This window comes from Lobosporangium transversale (genome assembly GCF_002105155.1).
Source record: "Lobosporangium transversale strain NRRL 3116 chromosome Unknown BCR41scaffold_11, whole genome shotgun sequence".
Classification (NCBI taxonomy): Eukaryota; Fungi; Mortierellomycota; class Mortierellomycetes; order Mortierellales; family Mortierellaceae; genus Lobosporangium; species Lobosporangium transversale.
Window position 1 is genome coordinate 180,108 of NW_019028989.1, and position 22,946 is coordinate 203,053.

General features: G+C 41.1%; 7 protein-coding genes across 7 annotated transcripts; 2 read left to right on the top strand and 5 right to left on the bottom strand.

Annotated features, from left to right (window-relative positions):
• Nucleotides 1–281: 281 nt before the first annotated feature.
• On the top strand, nt 282–3,539 carry BCR41DRAFT_403691 (hypothetical protein; the record flags this gene model as incomplete). The annotated part of the gene is made up of 2 exons (XM_022029356.1): nt 282–590; nt 1,863–3,539. The coding sequence occupies exons 1-2, from the start codon at nt 465–467 to the stop codon at nt 3,537–3,539; spliced, it is 1,803 nt and encodes a 600-aa protein (XP_021883020.1). The 5' UTR covers nt 282–464.
• Nucleotides 3,540–4,466: 927 nt separating this feature from the next.
• On the bottom strand, nt 4,467–7,477 carry BCR41DRAFT_349999 (Sodium/hydrogen exchanger family-domain-containing protein). Its single transcript, XM_022023583.1, has 5 exons — nt 7,003–7,477; nt 6,641–6,851; nt 6,233–6,439; nt 5,684–6,119; nt 4,467–5,595 (listed from the first exon to the last, which is right to left on the bottom strand). Exons 1-5 carry the CDS (start codon nt 7,178–7,180, stop codon nt 4,555–4,557), a joined length of 2,073 nt encoding a protein of 690 aa, XP_021883021.1. The 5' UTR covers nt 7,181–7,477; the 3' UTR covers nt 4,467–4,554.
• Nucleotides 7,478–7,636: 159 nt separating this feature from the next.
• Nucleotides 7,637–11,824, bottom strand: BCR41DRAFT_350002 (hypothetical protein). The gene is made up of 4 exons (XM_022023584.1): nt 11,299–11,824; nt 10,192–10,363; nt 8,708–10,009; nt 7,637–8,550 (listed from the first exon to the last, which is right to left on the bottom strand). The coding sequence occupies exons 1-4, from the start codon at nt 11,734–11,736 to the stop codon at nt 7,682–7,684; spliced, it is 2,781 nt and encodes a 926-aa protein (XP_021883022.1). The 5' UTR covers nt 11,737–11,824; the 3' UTR covers nt 7,637–7,681.
• Nucleotides 11,825–12,072: 248 nt separating this feature from the next.
• On the top strand, nt 12,073–13,214 carry BCR41DRAFT_320437 (histone-fold-containing protein). The gene is made up of 5 exons (XM_022021395.1): nt 12,073–12,267; nt 12,390–12,479; nt 12,654–12,748; nt 12,879–12,953; nt 13,059–13,214. The coding sequence occupies exons 1-5, from the start codon at nt 12,219–12,221 to the stop codon at nt 13,176–13,178; spliced, it is 429 nt and encodes a 142-aa protein (XP_021883023.1). The 5' UTR covers nt 12,073–12,218; the 3' UTR covers nt 13,179–13,214.
• A 1,033-nt stretch (nt 13,215–14,247) lies between these two features.
• On the bottom strand, nt 14,248–16,128 carry BCR41DRAFT_20579 (hypothetical protein). Its single transcript, XM_022019920.1, has 5 exons — nt 16,104–16,128; nt 15,395–15,884; nt 14,676–15,302; nt 14,494–14,592; nt 14,248–14,423 (listed from the first exon to the last, which is right to left on the bottom strand). Exons 2-4 carry the CDS (start codon nt 15,670–15,672, stop codon nt 14,502–14,504), a joined length of 996 nt encoding a protein of 331 aa, XP_021883024.1. The 5' UTR covers nt 15,673–15,884; nt 16,104–16,128; the 3' UTR covers nt 14,248–14,423; nt 14,494–14,501.
• On the bottom strand, nt 15,761–16,791 carry BCR41DRAFT_302960 (hypothetical protein; the record flags this gene model as incomplete). Its single annotated transcript, XM_022020694.1, has 2 exons — nt 15,761–15,884; nt 16,418–16,791. Coding segments are annotated over 2 exons (498 nt in total), but the record flags the coding sequence as incomplete, so codon positions are not given.
• Nucleotides 16,792–18,129: 1,338 nt separating this feature from the next.
• Nucleotides 18,130–19,356, bottom strand: BCR41DRAFT_20607 (hypothetical protein). The gene is made up of 2 exons (XM_022019922.1): nt 19,005–19,356; nt 18,130–18,371 (listed from the first exon to the last, which is right to left on the bottom strand). The coding sequence occupies exons 1-2, from the start codon at nt 19,185–19,187 to the stop codon at nt 18,252–18,254; spliced, it is 303 nt and encodes a 100-aa protein (XP_021883026.1). The 5' UTR covers nt 19,188–19,356; the 3' UTR covers nt 18,130–18,251.
• Between the last annotated feature and the right edge of the window lie 3,590 nt (nt 19,357–22,946).

The following is a 22,946-nucleotide window of genomic DNA, read 5'->3' on the forward strand; positions in this document are numbered from 1 at the left end:
ACCCCTCTCTCTTCTCGCGCGCTTTTATCCTTATGCTCTCTTTCTCTCTCTCTCTCTTTTTTTTAAATATATATATATATATATATGTATATAAACATTTTATTTTATATTATATTATTTTATTATCATTTATATTTATATTTTCGATCTTGTTCTACGCGATATTCAATTTGGTCTTCTTTCTCTCTCTTTCCGTCTCTCTCTCTCTCTCTCTCTCTCTCTCTCTCTCTCTCTCTTTCTCTTCCTCTCTCTCGTTTCTTCATTTCAATTCTCCTATCCTCTCTCATTTCTTTTGTCTCCTTTTCTCCCTTTTCTCCCTTTTCTCCCTTTTCTCCCTTTTCTCCCTTTTCTTCCTTTCTCCCTGTCTGTCTAAACACCCTTTCTTCTATTCTTTTTCTCTCTCGTTTCCTTAAGTGTATCTTACTTTTACTTACCCAAGCTTCCACCTAATTAATATCTGTTAGATGGACGACTTTTATGACAAGCTCCTAGGCATGACCTTTAAGCAATCAAGCGACGCCATCAGTAAATGTCGCGACTTGGCCCGGGAGCATGGCTTCACAGTCAAGCAGGAGACAAGTTCGAATAAGGTAATAAAAAATAAAATAATATTAAAAAAAAAAAAAAAAAAAAAAAAAAAAAGGGTTTTCCCAGTTACACACACCAAAGTTCTGTGCATACCATGCACATATTTTGAGAAACAAGAAAAAAGAAACAAAAAAAAAAAAAAAAAAAGATAGAGAGGGCCATGGATTTATGGGATGATGTATGTGTGAGAGATGTAAGGGAGCGTTTTTAAAAAAGATATGAATGTGTTTATGAATGTGAGTGGACATGATTGGGCAAGCTGGGATGGGACGGACAGGATCGCTCACCTTGTTTTGTGATATTTTTATTGTTATTGTTACACTCTTCCACCAGTCCACTGTCCTGGAAGCTCCTCCCTTCCCTCCTTCATCCTCCCCACCTCAATTTTTCCATCCCATTTTTCTTTCAGTCATTCCGCCCCCATCATTTGTCTCAACTCTATCTTCTCTTCTCTCTTTCTTCTCTTCTCTTCTCTTCTCTTCTCTTCTCTTCTCTTCTCTCTTTTGAATTCTACTTTTATTCTACTCTATTTTATTTCATTTTCCCTTCATTATCTCTGTGTTACGAACAGTAATCCACACTTGTGGGCACGTCAATGTTAAGAAGCTCAAATCATGACTGTAACTTAAAAAGGGCGGGATATTTTATCAAAAGTAAGCATTTGAGTTGCATGCATATTTCGCAGCACATTCTGCAAGCATGACAAAAAGGGACCAAAATGATTTCAACCTCAGACCAAGGGGGGAAGGAGTACAAAAAACAAGGGTTGTACTTTTTTTTTTTTTTTTTTTTTTTTTTTTAAACCACATTAAAGTGTTCTGTTGACGACACCTGCCACAAAATAATCTGTGCTCACAATATCAATTCAGTTCTTTCAAGAATCAATGACGATAACTGCTCTCTTTTTTTTTTTTTTTTTTTTTTTTTTTTTTGGGGGGGGGGGGGAGAGGAGAGGAAGGGGGGAAAGAGAGGGCAAATGAATGAAGAATGAAAGGAAAGCTTGCGGCTTGTCAGCTCTTGTGACTTTTACAATATGATGTAACAGCCAATGCTCGTCCAACGGAGAGGATGCATGCATCTCTAAGATCAAAACGAGTGTCCTTTCCTTTTTCTTGTTCTTTGTGTTTACGTTTTTTTCTGTTGGTGTATCATGTATCATGCATTAACGTGCACAAGAGTGTTCCCAAACAGCATTTTATTATTTGTTGTGACCCACTGTCTCACTAACTAACTATACTCATCTAAATTGGCTGATTTTACTTTTCACTTCCTAGAATGTCTACCTGTACTGTTCACGTGAAGGTGTCCCTGATTCCGTCAAAAACAACAAGGAGATTAAACGTAAACGATTGTCTATGAGATGCGACTGCAAGTGGCGCATTACCCTATTCCAGCAAGAGTCAAAGCATTGGGTCTTCCGCAAAGCCATGAACCCAGCTTCTATGACCCATAATCACCCGTTAATCTCACCAGATGATATTCGGCAACCTTGGCCCCAGGCTGTCTTTGACAGAATCGCGTACTACGCCAGGCAAAGAAACTTGACAACCTCGGATACTCGTGAAAGAATCAAGGAGGATTTTCCAGACTTGATCTGGGATGAGCGACGCTTCTATAATCGATTGACTGAGGAGCGTAAGCAGATTAAACTACGGGATTCAGAAAGTCGAGTCTTTTCCACGATGGAGCTAGCTGCCCGTGTCGCCAGTCTAGCCAGCGCAGACCCAACTCTCTCCTACAAAGTCACATCAAGCCTCGAGAATGTCCTAGTTGAGATTTGTGAGCAGCTGCGGATCGATCCCGCTGGTGCAAACTCGCGCGTTCTGGCTTCGCCGCCTCCCTCTGGAGGAGCAGGAGGGCCTTCAATGAATATGACCTCACCTTCAAACACTAGTCCTGCTTTCAGTCCATCTTCATCCTCAAACTCGCCACTTAGTTCTTCTGATTACCTTGTGACTTATCCAGGATGTGTCATATCTGTCAAGAATACTCCGAGCCAGAAAGGACGCCCTTCCTCTGCTTCATCCCCAGTGGTGGATTCCAGCTACGGTTTGGGCCTTGGAATGCCATCAATCAATGATAGGAAGCGCTCTCTCAGTGAAGAATGCTTTACACGGCATGGTATCGGCGGCGCTTCGACAACAGCTCCTTCATTCAGCTCTGCCATGAGTGCTACCCAGATGATGAGCCATCTGGATATGTCCACAACCTCGTCAGGAACTGTAGGACCATTGCAAGGACCCCTTCCTGGCCTAGACTCCTCTGTCATGTCTGGGGGCCCTAGTTTGCTGATGATGCAAGGCAATAATGGTTATCACCCTCACTCGGGCCCTAATCATGCTCATCAGCAGCAATCACATCATCATCAACAACAACAGCTATACCACCCCCATGATACCCAACCACATCATGGCAATCAATCGTTGTCTTCTGGAATGGCCACAGCATTTCGGCCTCATCAACAGTACCATCCATACCAACAACCGCACCATCAGCAAGCGCACCCGGCTGCTATAAGCCAAGAAGATTTGTCTTCGTCAGAGTTGTCACTAGACCTGGATCCTTCAGATTACACTCGTCAAGAACAAGCTCCGACTATAAAGAGAAACCATTCAGTAGATATCAAGCAAGAATTTCAATCATTCTATCAACCCATAATATCTACTCAACAACAGCAGCAGCCACCACTCCCTCCACAGGTCCAAAGACGAACAGGAGGATCTCCAGGGCCAGGAGGGGCCACCAACAGAGCGTATTCACATCCCAACATTCATCCTAATCATTTCTTAGGTGAACCAGAGGACGTGTTTTCAAACCCTGTGACATTCCAACAGGTGGCTACAACGGGTCAATACCACTACACCACTTCGTCTGGAGCCGGTGGTAGTGGTGGTTATCTTCATACGAGCTATCCAGGCACTGGTCAACAGTCCAACAATAATTCAGGGTGAACAAAACATTTTGCGACAGGTTTAGAGTAAGTAAGTGTGCTTGATACAAGTCCTTTATTTGTAGGAAGATGTAATCTGTTTTTAATATTAACCATTATTTTTTTCTTTTGTTTTTTATTCTTTATAGTGAAGGCCCTTTATTTTTTTTTTTATTTTTTTATTTTTTTTAAATGTTGAACAACGAAAATGGTCCGTCTATTTATTCTATTCCTTCAGCGCCATCTCGTTTATTTTTTATTTTTTTGTGGTTTTTGTTTTTTGTTTTGTTTTGGTTTTTGTTTTATTGTTGTTAACAGTGTAGTTGTTTTCTTTTTTTTTTTTCTTTTTTTTTTTTTTTCCTTTCGTCGTCTTTCCTGCTGTAAATATAATAATATAATATAATCCTTATCATTTTTTTTATTGTCAAAATTTTCCTATTTTTTATTTTATTATTATTTTATTTTATTTTATTTTATTTTTTTTTTTTTCGCATTCTTTATTTCTTCTTCCTTTACTTGGGCCTAGTATAACATATATTTGAAGGCATAATAAGCTCACAGACAACAATAAAAATAATTTTAAAAAAAATAAAAATAAAAAGCAAAGATCTCTATCCTCTATTTGAATGTGAATGGTGTTTATAATTTATTGTGCTTTTTTTTATGATTCATGTTAAATGTGGCTGTATAATTGTGGTTCTAAACGTGATTGAAATCGTAAGATTGAAATTTTTGCTGATATCGACATCAGAGATCCATGTTGAGCAAGTTTTTCTTCAAGTCCTTGCTGCATGGTTGGAGTGGTGGAGAAAGTTGTAAATGATAAAAAAAAAAAAAAAAAAAACGGGAAGAAAGAAGGAAAGAAAAAATTGAAGTAGTCATGTATGCATGTATGTAATTTTTTTTTTTTTTTTTTTTAAACAAAACAAAAAAAAAAAAAAAAAGGCATAGCAAGTAAATCAACAGATCCCTAGCATAGAATTGTAAAAAAGAACAAAGATAGGAAAGAGAGAACACAAAGAATCACCTGAAAGCCTTCAAACATCATGAATACCCGAGTTCTGAGATGAATTCATCGCCATTTGCGCTGCTGCTGCTGCACGACGGTCTAATTCACGTCGGACATGGCTCATTCCCAACTCATCCCCAAACGTCATAGATCCAGTCTCGCCTGAAGATTTGCGACTTCCTGGACTAGTATTGCCATATGCTGTCGCTAAATTGCTATTGCTCCCATGACTCGTGAGGTAACTTCCTACTGTCCGTTGCTCACCATTTGCTGACGCATAACGTGGATGTCGCCCTCCAATTGTACTGTTTGTAGCAGTGGTCATACCAGATGTAATACCGTTTCCGGCAACCGTACGGGCAAAGCGCGCTCGGTTTCTTTGTTGTTGAATGGTGGGACCAGAGAATCGACGCCGACTTCTGTTCCATTGCCTGGAGCGTGAAAACATAGGCTTCAGATATCGCTCATCAAACGACAGGAACCAATGTGTATCATCTGGATGATTGGCTGAAGCAACTGGAAGCGGAAGGATTGTATTGTCGCGATATTGATGATGGCCGTTGGATCCTGTGGACGGACTTGATCCTGATGACCCAACATAATCATCATCCGAAGGCCGTGACTGCAAAGACAACTCTGAATTGGAAAATGAAGACTGTAGATAAAGCGCCTGGCTATCTGATCCACGCCCATAGACATCCTCTGTGAGGTATATTTCCCGTTCGCGATCATAATCTTCGTATTCATTGTCGTCACTTTCGCCTTCAGAATCTACACATCCAATCTTGACTCCCAAAATACCAAGCATCCTGGCAGTAGTCCCTCCAAAGACGATCACCGACAATACCACTACCACTAGGATCGTCGTTTTCAGTGCTGCTGCCTCATTCACTCCGTCCAAACTAGCTGCCAACGCAAACGCAACGGCCCCGCGTAGTCCAGCCCAGAAGAGCATGACCTGATGTGGCCTCGATAGTGTATCCGACCTCTTTAAAACATATACTGAGATCATGTTAATGAATGATGAAAGTGGGAAAACAGCCGAGTATCTTGAAAAACAAATAAAGACCTAAGAAGATGTATTAAAGTAAAAAGAGTATAAGAAGCAAGTTCATATTAAGCCTTTAAATAATAACAATAGTAATAATAAAACTTACAAAAGTAAAGAAAATGAAAAACGGCCTGTAGTCCAGATCCATCTCAGTGAACAAAGTTAGTCCCAGGTAAATAAAGATAAAGTTCTCCGAGAGTTGAGCCAAAACCTGAAACAGAGACTTTGTAGTCCTCTTGGATCTCGAAGACATACTCTCGTAGGCGTAGTGCTTTAGTGTGATACCACAGAACAATAATGAGACAATACCGGAGAGGTGAACACTGTTGGAGAAGAAATAGGACGCATAGGCCATCAAGGCGATTAGGCATGATTCCAATCCTGGGTAAAGATGGATATTTGTCCGTTTCAACGCCAGAGCTGCAATCAATCCAATGATAACGCCAATCATCAGGGAAATAGAGAAAACAAAAAAGAATGTTGATACTCCGTGGAGCACATTGCCCAGATGAAAATCCTCTCCTCTGTATTTTTTCAACGTCCTAATGGAATAGGGATAGTTAGAATGGAGGAGGGGAGTTAAATGTAAATTGAGTGTCGTTAACGCTTTTTTTTTTTTTTGTTACAATATTCCAAATTCTCAAATGTTCCTTACTCAAACATCACAATCGAAACGGCATCGTTGAGAATACTTTCTCCAAAAATGACGGAGTATAACTTTGGATCTACTTTGAGCTGGTTAAAAATAGCAAGGATCGTCACTGGATCCGTGGCAGATAAGACAGATCCAAAGATCATCGAGTCCAGGAAACTGAGCTGAAGCGATTCAAGTCCTGTCAATGACAACAAGTATACGAGTACACTAATGGTTTTTTTTTTTTTTTTTTTTTTTTTGAAAATCGAAAAAAAAAAAAAAAAAAAAAATACACGTGGTTAGTTGATGAGACTTTTCAGTGAGTGGGAAATTCAGAACATGGCGCTTGCTTTGCCCCCACCCCCCCTTTTTTTTTCTCTTCTCATTTCTGCTTTTAACAGATGTTTGTGAACAAACTTTTGGTCTTACCCAACTACGAGTGCAGATATGAATGTGCCTACAAACGCAAAAGTCAAAATACTACCAAGGTTTCGGAAGAAGCGAGCTTGCTTCATCTCATATCCTGAATTAAGAATAATTGGCGGTAGTAGTAGGTTGAAAAAGTAGGTATGTTTAAATGTGACCATATCCTGAACCATGCGTCCTGGCGAGACCCGGATGATGAACCCGACAACCATCCCTATTTTACAAGAGAAGTATATATTTTATTTTATTTTTTTCAGTGAGCTTTTCTTTCTCTCATATTTGCCACAATTGGGATGCCATCGTAACACTGAGAAGCCTCCCCCTCTTTTTTTTTTTTTTTTTTTTAACTGAAGAGCTATACTAACCAGTCATGATGGAGATGACAGTCTCATGGATGGCAGTGATCTTGCGAACCTGAAGGTAATACGAAGTCCACATGGCACCGATCAACAACACTGTGAGAATTAGTAATGCCCAGCTCGAATACAATTCCTCCACATCAGCTGGTGGCGGAATGCCCTCAGCAAAGTCAATTTCGCCCATGGAGTTTAAAATTATACAAGTCTGTCAAGTAGATTGCTTCAATAAAAAAAGAAGGTGCTGAAAACGTTAAGGGCAATGGGAAAGAGGAGGTCTCGTGAGGTCGAGAATGCTGATAATACAAAATAAAAAAGTGAAAAAAGGAAAAAGGAAAAAGGAAAAGAAATAAAGAAAAATAGATAGGTAGATAGATAAATAGATAGATAATGGGATGGAATGGGTAGAGAACAAAGAATTGAATGTGAATGAATGAATGGATGAATGTGAGAGAGAGAATGATATAATTTATTTAATAACGACGTATGACAGAGAAAAAGCCTAATGGACTAAAAAAAAAAAAAAAAGAAGGGCGAAGGGGCCAATTTTGCAGTGCAACAGAACAGTAATCATATTTTCTCGTCCCTCTCCCTGTCGCTCAGGGACCAGTTGCACTGCCCAATCACCACGCATATTTCTTATGACTACTACAATTTTTTTATTTCAACATTGAAAAAAAGCCATTGCTCATTCCCAGCGCGACTTCTTATTCCGTCTATTCTCTTCTTCATGCCCATGCTGTTGCTGTTGCTGTTGCTGTTGCTGTTGCTGTTGCTGATTTACCCCAGGGAAAGAAGCATGGAATGATGAATCTTGACTCTGTCCGAGCTCACGCTTCCCAGGTCCTTGCTCTGCTTGGTCTTGCGAGAATCCTCCATGAGGACGATTTGGAAGTGGATGCAATCGTTGTTCAAAAGTAGATGCATGATCATTAAACCCACGGCCTCCACGACCCATACCTCCACCCACATTACCTCCTCCACGACCCCCACGACCCCCACGACTACCCATACCATCAGCTCCTCCACGTCCACGGCCTTCTGTAAATCCATCACCTCCTCCTCGACCTCCACCTCGACCTCCACGACCCACACCAGCACCAGCACCTCCTCCTCCGCCACCCTTTCTTGGTAATGCTTCACGACCATCCGCCGAGACTGCCTCAATATTTGGCTCCAGAATCGTAACACCTCCACGGATTGGCTCATGTGGTCCAAAACCTCCGATGACACTGTTGCTCAACCATCGACGATCTGTATCCGTCAATCGTTCTAATGGAATAAGACTGGCCCCTGAAGTATAATCAAAGCAATCTCGAGGACCAAATCCACAACCCCATCCAACCTTCATCACCTCTCCCTGTACAGTCGTCCGATCTAGCTCAGCCTTGCATCGTTCTGCATGGGCTCGATCCGCCATCTTGATAAACGCGTTAAATTTCGCATGGTTCACCATCAAGGTCGCAATTTTGCCTTTGGCCGCAAAGATCGCCTCTAATTCAGTCTCCGAAATCGTAGGCACAAATGTGCCACCTACCCATAGAGTTCGACTGATAACTATGTTTTTTTTTTTTTTTAAAAAAAAAAAAAAAAAAAAAAAAAGAAAAGAAAAGAAAAGAAAAGAAAAGAGAGGGAAAATATTAGTTTAGAATGAAAGCTATTTTTTGCTCTCTTTTACTTAAGAAAATTGATGATAAAAGCTTTATGGTTATACCTCGAATTTGATCCGGTCCAACAGATGGGTCCTCCTTAACGACTATGGGAGCTCTAGGTGGATTAGATTGGAATCTGTCTGTTGGATGCTGAGAAGGACCACCATTGGTATCAATAAAAGGCTGTGGCCGATTTGGCAGGCCGGGAAAATTATTGGTACCACTAATGTTATTAATGCCAGGACCACCATGGTATGATTGTAGGTGGCTGACGCGATCCATGGGTCCTTGCGTAGATGATGATGATCCATCATCTTGAAGTCGAGGCAGGGGGAACTGACCCGGTAATGGAAAAGGCGGAAAGGGGGGTAAAGGTAAAGATGTCGTCGAACCTAATGGCAAATGACCTGCCTGTAGAAGTGATGCATTCTTGTTGGCATTCAGAAATGCTAGGTGAGCCATAGCGTTGACATCAAACTCTTGTCCATAGTGATTAGGTATATTGGAGGATGGCGCCGCAGACGACGATGATGATAACGATGATGATGACGACGCCGACGCTGGCGCCGACGACGTCGATGGTACATGGCTAGATAAGCCAAAGTGGGGCATCATAATTGGTGGCTGTGCATTTGGCTGTGGCTGTGCATTTTGCTGTGCATTTTGGTATGCCAAACGAGGGTCAATGCGAGGGTCTCGTACACCCGAAGACGTAGTTGTAATAGCAGCACTAACGCTGCTGTTGCTACTCCCTTCGTTGAAGCTGCCACCCTTTTGTTGAACATCAGTATGCATACTATATGCAGATGGAATAGTGCTTGAAACCATAGTATTATTATTTGAGAGAAAGGTGCCATTCTGATTGCTATTCAATAACACCCCCTGAAGTTGCTGTAGAACCGGTGGGAGCTCGTGGGCCGGCGCTTGGAAAATAGGAGTTTGTGCGACTACGGATGAGGTGGCTGTTGTTGCCGCCGTTGTTAAGGAAGGGTATGTTTGATGTGGAACGGCTCCAGCTTCCGGGATCGATGTTGACGTTCCAGATGCAGATGCAGATGCAGCCTTGACTTGCGAAACTGTCGCCAATAAGGTCTGCAAAGCCAGAGCAGATGAAGGGTCAGAGATGCCGGCAAGTAAGGGGTTTTTGGATGAGGGTGGCTGCTCAGTAGTGGGTAGTATCGCGGGCTGTGTATACGCTGCACCATAACTGATCGGCATGGTTGTCGAGGCAGAAGCATCAGTTGCTGTTGTTGCTAAAGGGACATAGGAAGGCGTGGATGGCTCAGATGATGTAGGAGTCTGGGCCAGGGATGCTGCGAGAGATGAGATGAATGATGCAGTCTTTTCTGTCATATCGCTGCCTGCTAAGTTGTCCAAATTGTTTTTAAGTTGACAAAATAAAATAATAATGAGTGAGCATACGAGCAGACCGATCAGAAAGTAATTGATACATGCTAATAACTATGGCACTGTTTATGTTGCCCTTCAAAAGGCAAAAAAAAAAAAAAAGAAAAGAAAAAAGAAAAAAGAAAGAAAGAAAGCTTACCTGATGGTTGGGATTGTGCAGTGTTAACCACTTGCGATGTGGAAGACGAGCCTGTTTGAGCTGCGTTTGATCCATCTAGAAGCGGGAAATACTTCTTTTTGATACTCTCTATCACTGTCGACGTAAATGTTCCTGAGCGCTCCCAGATTTCCACAACACGTTTTACTTTCTCCTACGGATCGAGAAACAAATTAAAATTCCCCCGGGATACATTTTTTTTTTTTTTTTTTTTTTTTTTTTTGAAAATTGGCAAGGGATTTATAAAATGGAAGAAGGAAGGAAATTTGGGGATTAATAAGAAGGAACATTTAGCCAACAGCATAGAGTATGTGCATCATTACAGAATTCATGAATAGATTGATAGTTCATAGCGGCCTTTATTGGTGTCTGCTGCGGCTGCTGATAATTTTTCTTTTCTTTCAACTTTTTTTTTTTTTTTTTTTTTTTTTCTTATTTTCTTTTTATATGAGCCCTTCTTCATTTTTCATGTCCTGATGTGGTATATGTGGTCTTATTTTTTTTTTTTTTTTTTTTTTTTGATCGAATCCTATATTTGCCCATTGTTGAAAAAATGCCTTCAGCTGAAAATATATTGTTAAATGTCGGATATAGCCGCCAATTGGTAAAGAAAAAAGTCATTCTGCAGAGGATGCGAAAATGATCCATCGTCTGTGCCTTCAAACAACATCGCTAACGTATTTTATATTGATGGTGACTGTTTCCTTGGAGCTTATTGTGAAGATCCATTGGAGAGCGATTCAAGCGTCCTGGAATACTTTCGTGTTGACATTTCCTGCTGATCGCACTCTCAATATGGTTTTCACTGTGCTAGGCTTTTTTTTTTTTTTGCCTTTTTTCTTTCCTTTTAAATAGTGATTATATATATTATCCTTGTATCCTCCGAATCAAATCGTTAAACGAGCAAAATCCATGAATACAAGCTCCTGCTTTAGACGGCGTCCTCGCTCCATTTCTCTTCTCCTGAGAAAATCATTGTAGATGAGAGGGGAAAGGAAAGATAGGTCTATATTTTTGGGGGCTAGATAATAATAATAATGATAATAATAATAATAATAATAATAATAATAATAATAATAATAATAATACCTTTTCTTTATCCTCCTGGACTTTGCAAAATTCCGCAAAGAGCGCCTCGATATTTTTCTCAAATCGTGCTACATATTCAGCACCTGTGAAGGATGATCCTGAAGAAGCAGAACCCGAAGATGATGCTTTTGTCTTGATCGATTGTGAGGCTCGACAGATAGAGTCAAGCACATACAAGCCTGTGAGCTTGTACTCGGGCACACACCGAGTAATAAACTTCTCGAGACAGTAAACAACATTTTTGTAGTATCGGGCCGATTTGATAGCCATCTTTGTCAACCGGTCAATCTTTGACGCAGATGGATTTCGTGAATCAAATAGACCATAGAGCTCCTTTTGGAACTCGACCACTTCTGGAGGGTCCTGTTTCCCGCTACTACTATTGCTGCCGTTGCTGCTGCTGCTGCCGTGATGACTTGACGAGTCTTTGTTCGCCATGTTGGTCCAGAAGCACAAAATAAAAAATAAAAAATAAAAAAAAACAATGAAATAGGCTTATTGTCTGTCCTGAGTTTGTTGATGTACGAGATGAACGATAATGTGATGCTACATTTGAAAGCCTTTTTCATTGTTTGGTGGCTTTGCAGTTAATAAAAAAAAAAAAAAAAAAAAAAAAAAAAAACGTGGACAAAGAAGGTACGGTACCGTTATTTAAATAAAGTCGGCTTTGCTCGCAAAGGCCCAACCCTCTCATTACTTCACATTACACTACACATACAGCTCCTAATAGACTGACGGACGGACACAACGAATAGAATAAAAGTCGATAGGAGGAAAAAAATAAAAAAAAAAAAAAGGAGAAAAAGAAAAGAAACAGGGATAGAAAGACAGATAAAGACAGTTTATAAAGACTTGACACTTCCTAAACGCCAACGACCCGCTGATACCAACCAACCAACTTTTCAAAGAATATAATTACAATGAGTGACAATGAGCGAGGAAACGATGATGAATTGTCTTTGCCAAAAGGCATGTCTTTTTTTTTTTTTTTTTTTTTTTTTTTTTTTTGCAATCCCGTTTCATGCATGAAAAAACAAAAAAAAAAAGCATGAACTAAAGCGGTAATTCTTTTTATTTCTTTTTCCTATTAGCAACGGTACAGAAACTCATCAATGAAATGATGCCCGATGACATTGCATGTGCCAAAGATACACGCGATTTGCTGATCGAATGTTGCGTTGGTAAATGGCTCCACTTTCATTCTGTCTATCGGTCAACCAAAAAAAAAAAAAAAAAAAAAAAAAAGCTCAAAGAATGGACTTGAAGCATGAAGGATGAAATGCGACAGGATTCCCATTAACTTCCTCTCTCTCTCCCTCTCTCTTTTTTTTTTTTTTTTGTTTTTGCGCTTTTAGAATTTATCCACTTGCTTGCATCAGAATCTAATGAAATTTGTGAAAAGGAGACAAAAAAGACTATTGCAGCAGAACATGTCATTGCGGCTCTCAAGGTAAAAAAAAAAAAAAAAAAAAAAGTCAAATAGGCAGTTGTTTAATTGATAAACATTAGAGCAATAAACTGACTAGGAGTTTTTTTTTTTTTTTTTTTTTTTTTTTTTTACTTTAATCTGGATCAAATAGGCACTAGGTTTTGATGGATACCTCCCAGAAGTTGAGGTGGTTCTGCAGGATCATAGAACACAGCAAAAATCTAAAGTATTTTTTTTTTTTTTTTTTTTTTTTCAACCAGCAATGTCGGTACAATTCTTAATATCTTTGCTGATATATTGGATCACTTTGATTTCATACTTTCTGCTCTAGGATAAGGATAAGAAATCGGGAAGGCTAGAGAACTCTGGCAAGACGGAAGAGGAACTGTTATTGGAACAGACTAGATTATTTGCAGAGGCAAAATCTAGGCAATTGACACAGCAACATTAGTTTAGAACAATATCAAATAAACGAAATCAAGAACCTTAAGCAAAGTGTCATTGCATTGCATATCATCAGCTTCATGGGTTGACATGGTTATTCATGAATGTTTTATTATTACGAGGTAGGGGGTAATAGATCAAAAGAGATATATATATATATCTTTTTTTGTGCCATTTCGTATACATACACTGGATACATGTGTCTGCATGGATGTAGATGAGCTTGTGGTGCAAAGCGGATGGGTTTAATTAATTATGTACTATTTTTCGTAGTTCAGCCTCATTTCAGGCTATTTTCATTTATCGTGATGTTACAACCGCTGATGACAGTGACCGCTTTGAAACAGGTGGTGGACCAATAGCGGATGTGGGCGAAGTCAATGGCATGTCAAGCGAGTGCCTTTCGCGGCGTGAAGGATCGTAATGAGCATCGGGATGGCGTTGCTGAGGCGATTCATGAGGTCTCTGATGAGGATGAGGTAAAGGAGCTGAGGTAGGACCTTGAGGATAACCATGGCCGGCGACGCGATACGAGTTAGGCCTGCCCGGCTCGTTGCTCCCAAAGTAACCATTATTTAGGTCTTCACGTGGGAGAGGAGACATCACCAACCTTTCTTCATTCCGGAATGGTCGTCCAGACATTCTCTCGGCCTCTTCCCGGCTGTACGGCTCTGGTCGATCAGCCTGATGGGAGTATCGGACATTTCCTCCTTCATAGGGCCTGCCTTCAGAGCCTAAAAAGCGCCGTGGTGGTCCTGGAGACATGGATCGCCTAGATTCACGTGCCATGACCTTAGGATCACTTGGATATCTCGACTGGTGATGAAATCCCTCCCGATCAGCATCATATTCCGTAGTACTCTGTGATCGGACAGGGTAATCACGACCCACATGATCCTTCATCATTGGCGGCTTTCCACTTTCTCTGTAGAAATCTCTCTCCTGATATGGACCAGACTGAGGGTGTCGCTCTGCTCCGACCACACCACTGTATGTATGTGGTCGTTCTGGGCCTGATGACGTGGCCTCTGGAGCAGGAGCTCGACCGATAGGGACTGGTTCACGGGGATGCTGAGGACTGTGAGGAAGTTGCTCGAATCTTGACCGGTGAGCAGCTCCTGCATCAAGCTCATGGAATGATCTTGAGCGTTGCTCGCTCCAACTATGGGCCGGTCCACGCACGCGATCAATGTCAGTCATCGATCGCAGACGATCATGGTCCAATTCTGGTCGACGGAGAGGCTCTATTGATCGCCCCATCGTTGGAGGCCCTCCTGGGACAGATCGAGCGCCATGACCTCCTGCACCAGGCTCTAATGGATAAGGTGAGCTAGGATAGTCTGTAGGTGGACGTTGTGGGATTCGAACAGGGCCTCTGGGCGAAGTTAGTTCCTCCCGTGACAGTGGAGACGAGGGAGGGCCTCCTCTTGGCCACGAGTCCATGGTTGAGGCTCGAGGTGGTGGGATAGGAGGGTGGGGAGCTTGATCTTGCGGATGTGGTGACGGCATAGGTCCTCTGCTAGGAGGTGCTGATGACCAACCCGCATGGCGATGTCTTACTTCTTGATGGCGTTGTTGGTCCCATCCCCATCGATCTGGGCCTGAAGCATTCCATTCTGATGGAGAGGCGCGCCTTGCCTCGGATGGCGATGGTGGGTAATCTGATGGAGGGTGAGTAAAAGTTCGAGCGCGCTCATACTCTGGCGCTTCTGAACGCGTTATAATAGGTCCTGGAGGAGGTTGTCTCGAGTGTGGTGCTCCATGGTAATACTCTGAAGGCGGTGTACTGGGATCTTGACCTGGTCCAGGCCATGACCCACCATTTCGCCCGTGTGAAGGCGGGCCTCTTCTATCCTGACTAGATATGGCACCAGAGGGTGGTGGGACTGAAGGAAGGGGTGCTGACATTGGTGAAGAGGTTACAGGAGCTGAGGGCTGGCCGTGACTGAAGGAAGAATGAGAGAATGAGCGACCATGCTGGGACAAGAAGGCTGGTGTCTCTTTTGTACTTGGTGGCGTCACGGCCCTCCGCTCTAGGGTCCCACTCCGGTGAACGAAGCTCATGGGCGCATTTCCAGATGCATATCTCGACTGTGGGCCGCCACTATCACGACGTACCATTCCTTGCTCCCTTTCGTCCTGTGACTCAAATCCTGATGGATGGATAGGTTCCGGAGCCGAACTAGGCATTTGAGACATTCGCTGGTCCCGCATGGGTTGCGCTGGGGCAGATACGGACGCTGATACAGAAGCTGATGAAGCGGGCATTGTACGCTCTGATTCCGGTTCCTGTTTTGAGTCAGGACGAAGCGTTGGTACTGCTTGGCCCTTGCCATGAGCTTGCCCTTGCCCAGCAGGTGAAGCGGTCGTTGGAGAGATGGGTGATGTGGACAACATATATGGAGGACCAGCCTTGGCCGTTGCATTACCAACTTCACCCGATTGAGATGCAGAAAAATTATTCGATGGCGTCTCCGTTGGTGAATCTTCCATATGATCATCTCCACTTTCTTCACTCTTGTCCTGGTTGGAGCCAGGAACGGGACCAGGATATCCACTGCATCGGTTGTGACCGAAATCGAGACGAAGATGACGCGTTAGTGCGTCTTGCCTTACAAAATTACGGTGACATTCTGGGCAACTGTATGGTTTGATTCTCCAGTGTGTGCGCATATGTCGGTTACAGTCATGTAGTCTCGAGAAAGCTCTTGCACTATTTGACGGTAATTCCGATTATAAAAAAAAAAAAAAAAAAAAAAAAAGGTAAGCTTACAGTGATAGATTTGCATTCAACATTGTCACCACACTTTCTCCCTCTTCTTCCAGTGGAGACCCTTGTCAGCCTACCAACTTTTCCTCTCTCCTCCCTTTTAGGCTCCAGCCATGGATGTTACCCATTTAACTCCACATATGATAGTCTGGTCCATCTTACAAACAAATCAGAAGTCAGACTTTCATAAAAACTAGCCAAAGATGCGCGCAAAGAAGAAAAGGCAAGAGTCCCTGGTCTTTTATGCGAGCTAGAAAATATTGGAAAACGAACCTCCAACAAGCAAAGATGGTTCTACAGGTAGAACATTCTCCGTGCCCAGTAGACTAATATTTTTCTTATGATCTGACCACTTTTTCACTGCTAGTAGAGTATATTCAGCTTGCAGGTCAATTGAATCTTCCTGCCATCTCTCGCCATCTCTCACCATCTCTCGCCCACATTGCATTATTACAGCTCCATAGACATTAACTTACCAATGGGCAAACGAACAAACAAAAGGCCGCTCTTGTGTATGGGTCCGTTGATGGGATTTAAGATTAAAAGGTCGTGTAAAGTACTTGTCGCACTGTGGGCACTTGTGCTTTGCTGGGGTCGTCCGCTTTTTGCTACTGCCGTTATTAACGCTCGCAGTATTTCCAAAGCTACCTCCGTTTTCCCTATTGGCTGCAGCACCATTACTAGCTTCGGCACCATTGGTTGAATTAACACTATGGTTGTTAGGTTGACTATGATGCTCTCCCCCCTGTGTAAGGCTCTGCTCTGAATTTGGAGGACGCGCCTGAAGGGGCCGGTTATTACGGGGGCCGCCTTGTCGAGGTGACTCAGTAGTGGCGTTCCAGGTAGACATACCGGAATATCTCTGATCATCAGCTGAACCATCATGATTATACCCAGATCCATACCCTGCTCCCGGGCGGGGTAAGATATTGGGTAATGATCGGGAGCCATGGGATGGATGTGGGTGTTGCTGTGGATGGTGTGGAGCGCCAAAGGGCTGTTGCTGTTCTGGGTGTGGATAAAAAGAGCGATTATGTCTATCTGATCCGTTGTCGTCAAGCTCATCTTCGTCCATAAGCTCATCAACATTTTCCTCGTCTGTTTCACCAGTCTGTTTGTTTTCCCTCTCATCCATATCATCATCATCTTCTAGCTCATCCTCTTCGTTTTCCTCGCCTCGGAGTCTATTTCTCTGCTGTGAGATTGTATCATTGTCTTTGAATCTTCTCCCTTCGCGCACGCCCTCATGATTATGGGATAGATTTTCTTGCGAGACTTTTGTCCGCATTGGGCCGTGATTCTCGTTGGCACCCATTGGGCCCATAGCAGCAGAGTAAGATCGCTGATGAAACTCGCTTTCTGAGATAGGCCGTTTATTAGGTAGACGTGGGCCTTCGTTTGTAGGGCTGATGGGGAAGGACGATAGTCCGTTGACTGCCTTTGAGTCCAGTGGTGACCGAACTTTAGAGGAATGGGTATCTAGATCGTAATACATGAAAAACAATATATATATAAATAAAAAAAATAAAAAAAAAAATAAAATAAAATAAAAAGACATGTTACTTGATAGCGGCAATCATGGGAAGCATCGTATGATCCCAGGTAGAGATTGAAAACCAGAGCGGGAACACGGAAAAGGAAAGAGGGAGGAAGGGAAAGGGGAAGAGAGGGGAGGAACAAGTAACTAATAACCAAGATGTGTCTCGGACAGGGAATGGATGAAATGTAAGAGGCAAAAGGATACTTGCTTTGCAAGAGGAGGTAAGGATGTCTCTGCATCGGTTTGGGGATATTGGATGAACAATATTATGCCTTACCTAGGCTAGTTGATCCGGGCTGCATACTATAGTGACTCTTGAAATGACGTTGCTGCTGCCTGTCTCGCCTCTGATGTTCTCACTCTTGCTTGAATGCCGTCTGCCTGAGGGTCTCGTTTCAACGTATACAAATGGTGGGGGCGAGCACTGAACCAGTTCGTTTTAAATCCGAGATTGAGACTGATGTGAAGGGGGCGATAACTAAAGATTCCTGTATGGAGAAGAGGAGAAAGAGACCAATGCTGAAGAAGGACGGCAGTAAAAAATGACAGAAAAGAAGGGCCAAGATATGACTTCTCGCACAACAATAGAGATGGATGTAAACAGGCTGGAGGCAGGGACCCTTGATGAAAAGTGCGTCAGTAGAGAGGGAGGCCGATGATGATGGCGACTGTTATCTCTGTAAATAAGCTGCAGGTCAATACAAAGCCGCAAGACAAAGGCGAGAAAAAAAATATTATGGTGATATATTATGGAGATATAAATAAATATATTAAATGTTAGTGCACAAGACGGCTGCGCTAACGTTGTTGGGAGTAAAATAGTTGTTGGTGGTAACGCAGTGCGGTTCCTGTGAGTATGGGAAGCAGGAGGCTAATACCGACGCAAAAGGCTAACGAGAACGTTGGAGGCCGATATGAGAACGAAGGCAAGAGCAACAATGATCGCTTGTGTCGCGTATTAATATTACTAGGATTTTTCAGCTCTGCAAAGCACAATTAAGAAGAAGAAGAAGAAGAAGAAGAAGAAGAAGAAGAAGAAGAAGAAGAAGAAGAAAAAAGAAAAAAAAAGAAAAAGAAAAAAAAAGATGAAAAAGTATGTTTGAGATTAGAGTCAAGTCATTAGGATTTACAAAAGCAAGATGGACAGATTAGATGGACGTGTTCAAGTGTGAGAATGTGTGTGAAGGTTGTGTGCTGTGTGCCTGAAAGGCGCTACGGCTCTGCTGCAGTATGTCTCTGATTCAATATTCACCGCACCCCTATCCCACCAACGTTCTGTGTAGCGTTATTCGCTCAATTTTTTTTTTTTTTTTTTTTTTTTTGCAGTGTTGCTCAGCATATGAGACCTGATTGAAATATTATTAATAATAATAATAATAAAGATGTAGAGGACGTTTGATGGATGATTGTGTGAAGAAGGATGAATTGGATGAGGGTGAGAAATAAAAGAGATGTATGAATGAATGTGAATGATGTGAATGAATACGAGTTTGTGGATGACTAGAAACTAACTTTGCACTTACAAAGTATCTAGTAATTATAATTGAGACAAGGAAAGAAAAAGAGGAGGGAATATGGTGAGGAAGGAAGAAGAGAGGAGGGATGAAGAGGATGAAGAAAGGGAGACAAAGGGAAAGAGGGAAAAGAGACAGAAGCAGAGAAGCAACAGAGCAGAAGCAGAGGGAGAGAAGAGTGAGATGACACATACGACTTGTTCCTACGTTAAGACAGAACGGTGTCCAAGGAAGAGAGTAATGTAAAGGAACAAAGGGAACCAAAACAAGTGTGGTGACTACACAACATGTTCAGGCAGAGGGCAATGGAGGATGGTCAAAGTGAAGCAAACAAGCCAGAGGACGATTTGAATAAACAAAAAAAAAAAAAAAAATACAATAACGATTCAATCCTGATTCAATGCGCCACTTATTCAACCCTTTTGCCAACCAATACAAATATACTATATACATGTAATATATATATTATATATACAGAATATTATAAATGTACAATATTATATTCGTTTCAATAGAGTGCTGTACATATTGAATTCAATTCAACATTTTAACAAAATAAAGAATAAAAAGGAACAACAATAACAAAAAAAAAAAAAGAGCGATGCGTTTCTCTTGAAGGCGATGCGTGACGAGAAGACATGCTTAATTCACACAAACCCACAACACGAGAATGTCATGACAGCATGAGATGAACAATGAAATACTGAAACATTGTCAATGTGAATGAAACCATGGAAAAAAAAAAAAAAAAAAAAAAAAAAGATCGCTGCCCCAACCCTTCATTTCTCAAGTCATTTTTTTTTTTGTTGTTGTTGTTGTTGTTGTTGTTGTTGATGTTGATGCTGATGTTAATGTTGCTGCTATTCTTATTATTCTTATATACTATTGTTGCTGTAGATTAAACTCGTACCCAATAGTAAAATCTTTTTTAGCTGGGTTAGTTGGCTGAATGAAAAACTTAGTTTGGCAGTGATCCTTTTTTTTCTTTTGGTCGCCACAGAAGGTGTTATTGAATGAAGGGGAGAGATTAGAAATAGGAAAAATGAAAGTGTAGCGAAATGTAGGGGGGGGGGGGGGGCGAGAAAGACTGAGCGTTCAAAGAGGAAGAGGAGAAGAAGGAGAAGGTTATGGATTGATAGAAAAAAAGAAAAAAAAAAAAAAAAAAAAAAAAGTTGAGGTAAGGATAGGCCAGGGGGAAGAGGAAGGGTTGTTGAAATGCAGACAGGAGCGTGTTGTATGCGCGTTTGCAACATCAAACATCAAAGCATATAATGTTTGAATACACCAAGAGAAAAAGAATGAGAGAGTAGACTACAGTATAAATATACATACTTTTGTATAAAATAAAAATATTTATGTCAATGTATACCCACAGTCGAAATTGTGCATGCGGGCAGAGTGCATACGAAAAGCATAGAGCGAAGATGTTGGGAGGCGGGAAGAAATGGCGGAGGAAAGAGGAGAAGGAACAGTAGGGATGAAAAAACGAAATAGAGGAACAGACTCCTTTTTTTTTTTTTTTTTTAACTTCAAAAAAAAAAAAAAAGAAGAGAAAAGAAAAAGAAGAGCGAATGAATTCATTCTAAGGAAGAGAGCAAGGATCAATATTAAACAAATGGCTTACTTTGTCTAATCTCTTTGATGCCAACCCAATGCGACATGATAAAAATCCCATGAGCGCGTGCAATCTTATGATGGAATAGAAACAATAGAAAGAACAAATTTGCATGGCATTCCATCTAGCATGACATGCATCCTGTCCAATGGTTTCATTGATAAAGATTTGATGGCCCATGCTACTGCTCCCTGTATATCTTAAATACCTTGACCTACCCTGTGAATCGAGGGATGATGTAGTTCTACTCGTGATGAGAAGGAAAAAGAAAAGGTCTGAATGGGGCTATGGAATAGGGGTTATAGGGATACTCCATAGGCACAGTGCAAAGAAGGGGGGAAAGGAAGGAAAAAAGAAAAAGAAAAGAAATGGAAATGGAAATGGCTGAGTAATGGTACTGAACTGTTGTGCCTCTACAAGAGAAAAAAAAAATAGAATAGCTTACTCCACGTCTCACTCCATTCAGCCAAGCTTTCTAGCCTGCTTTTTTTATCTTCCTTCATCCCGTTCATCAGACGCCAGGATCAATAGAGCTACTTCACTAAACTCACGAGAGCCACAGCACTGGACGAGCTGCGGGTATTTTTTTTTTATGGTATGTTTAGGTTCGAATATGCATGTTTGTATTCATTGCATAGTCCATTCGCACTCGAAGCTGTTGTAACTTTTTTTTTTTTTTTTTTTTTTTTATTTATTTATCCATTTATTTATTTTATTTTATTTTTTACTTTATTTTTTTTCCAGTTGTCTTTTCCGTCGTTCGAGAGCCTTGTTTCGACATTTATCATATAAATAAATATATTATAACTAGCTATTAGGAGAATTCTCTTTTTTATCACAAACACGGCACCTCAACTCTGGGAAGGGTAAGTAAGGGTTGTGCTCATTATTGTTTTTATGAAGAGAGAAAAAAAAAAAAAAAAAAAAAAAAAAGTTTAAACGTAAACGTGAATGTGGTTGAGGAACTACAAAAAAAAGAAAAGAAGAGAAAAGAAACAAAGAGATCCTTTGGAATAACCGAAGGGGAGAGGGGACGTCTTCAATGTTTCTCCGGTTTATAAAGACCATTGGTTGATTGGAGTGCAGATGTCTGTTAGTACTTGTAAGAGTTCGGCAACTCTGGATCAGCTGCACAATAGATTGACAGTGCATACCCCATTCTTTTTTAAATGACATGACATGTATATCTGTTATACTGTATACAAACGGATTGAAAGAAGAAGAGAGAGGAAGGATGATGGAGGAAAAAAAAAAAAAAAAAAAAAAAAAAAAAGAAAAAGAAATGCCATGTGCTATTCTTGGCAGAGTAACAAGCGCGTACCCTGAGTCATTCATCGAACAAAAACCAAAAAAAGGAAAAGGTATAAACAATCTGCAAGGCATACCGCTGTGCTTCCATTGTGATTTATTCTACAGGATAATTTATATTTACTGTTGTTATGGTCTAATGGTCAACCATGAAAAGGGAAAAAGTATATAAAATAAAATATAAAAAGGGGAGATTGGGGGGAACGTAGGGGGTCTTTTTTTTTTTTTTTTTTTTTTTTTCTTTTTAAAAATGTTGTAGCGTACGTAGTGTAGCGTGTAATGTATAATGTGTAGTGAATAGTCTATAGTGTGTAGTGTGAAGTGTGTAGTGTGTAGTGAGGAAAAAAAAAGTGTGAGACAAATCGGGCAAAAGACAGAATTGACAAGGAGTGGCGAGACGCTTGATGTCGTCGCGCAATGGTGTCTGCGCAGATACCTCTTTCTCTCACACTCTGCGTTGTCTGAGCTCTCTTTCTCTTTTCTCTTTTTCTCTCTTTTGTCTGTCCTCCCCCCCTTTTTTTTTTTTTTTTTTTTTTTTTTTTGATTGTTTGATTGTTTGATTGTTTGATTGTTTGATTGTTTGATTACCCTGCCAAAAGGAAATCAATGCTTTAGGAGGGAAAAAGTAGGAAAAGAGAGAGCGAGTTGGTGGCTGTGAGCATGTGTGTACATTTCAATGTAAATGAAAAAAGCATCTAAAGTATTATACATCTGTATATTATAACATGGGTTGTATGCGTGCATGGAAGTGAGCCATCCGATTTGAAATTCCTTCGCATATGATTTGAAGCGTAAGAGAAAAAAATTACAGGTGTCTTCACCTTACAGCCTAACAGACCAATTGATTGAAACGTACATTTATATTAATACACATTCAAATACTCCAATACATTTGTGTATAACATGGACATGTAGTCTGCATAGCCCTCAACAGAAGCAAACATAGCGAAAAAGATGATTCACGATTGAAAAGGAATGTGTACACTGTACATTTACATTTACAATTACAATTACATTCAAACATATAC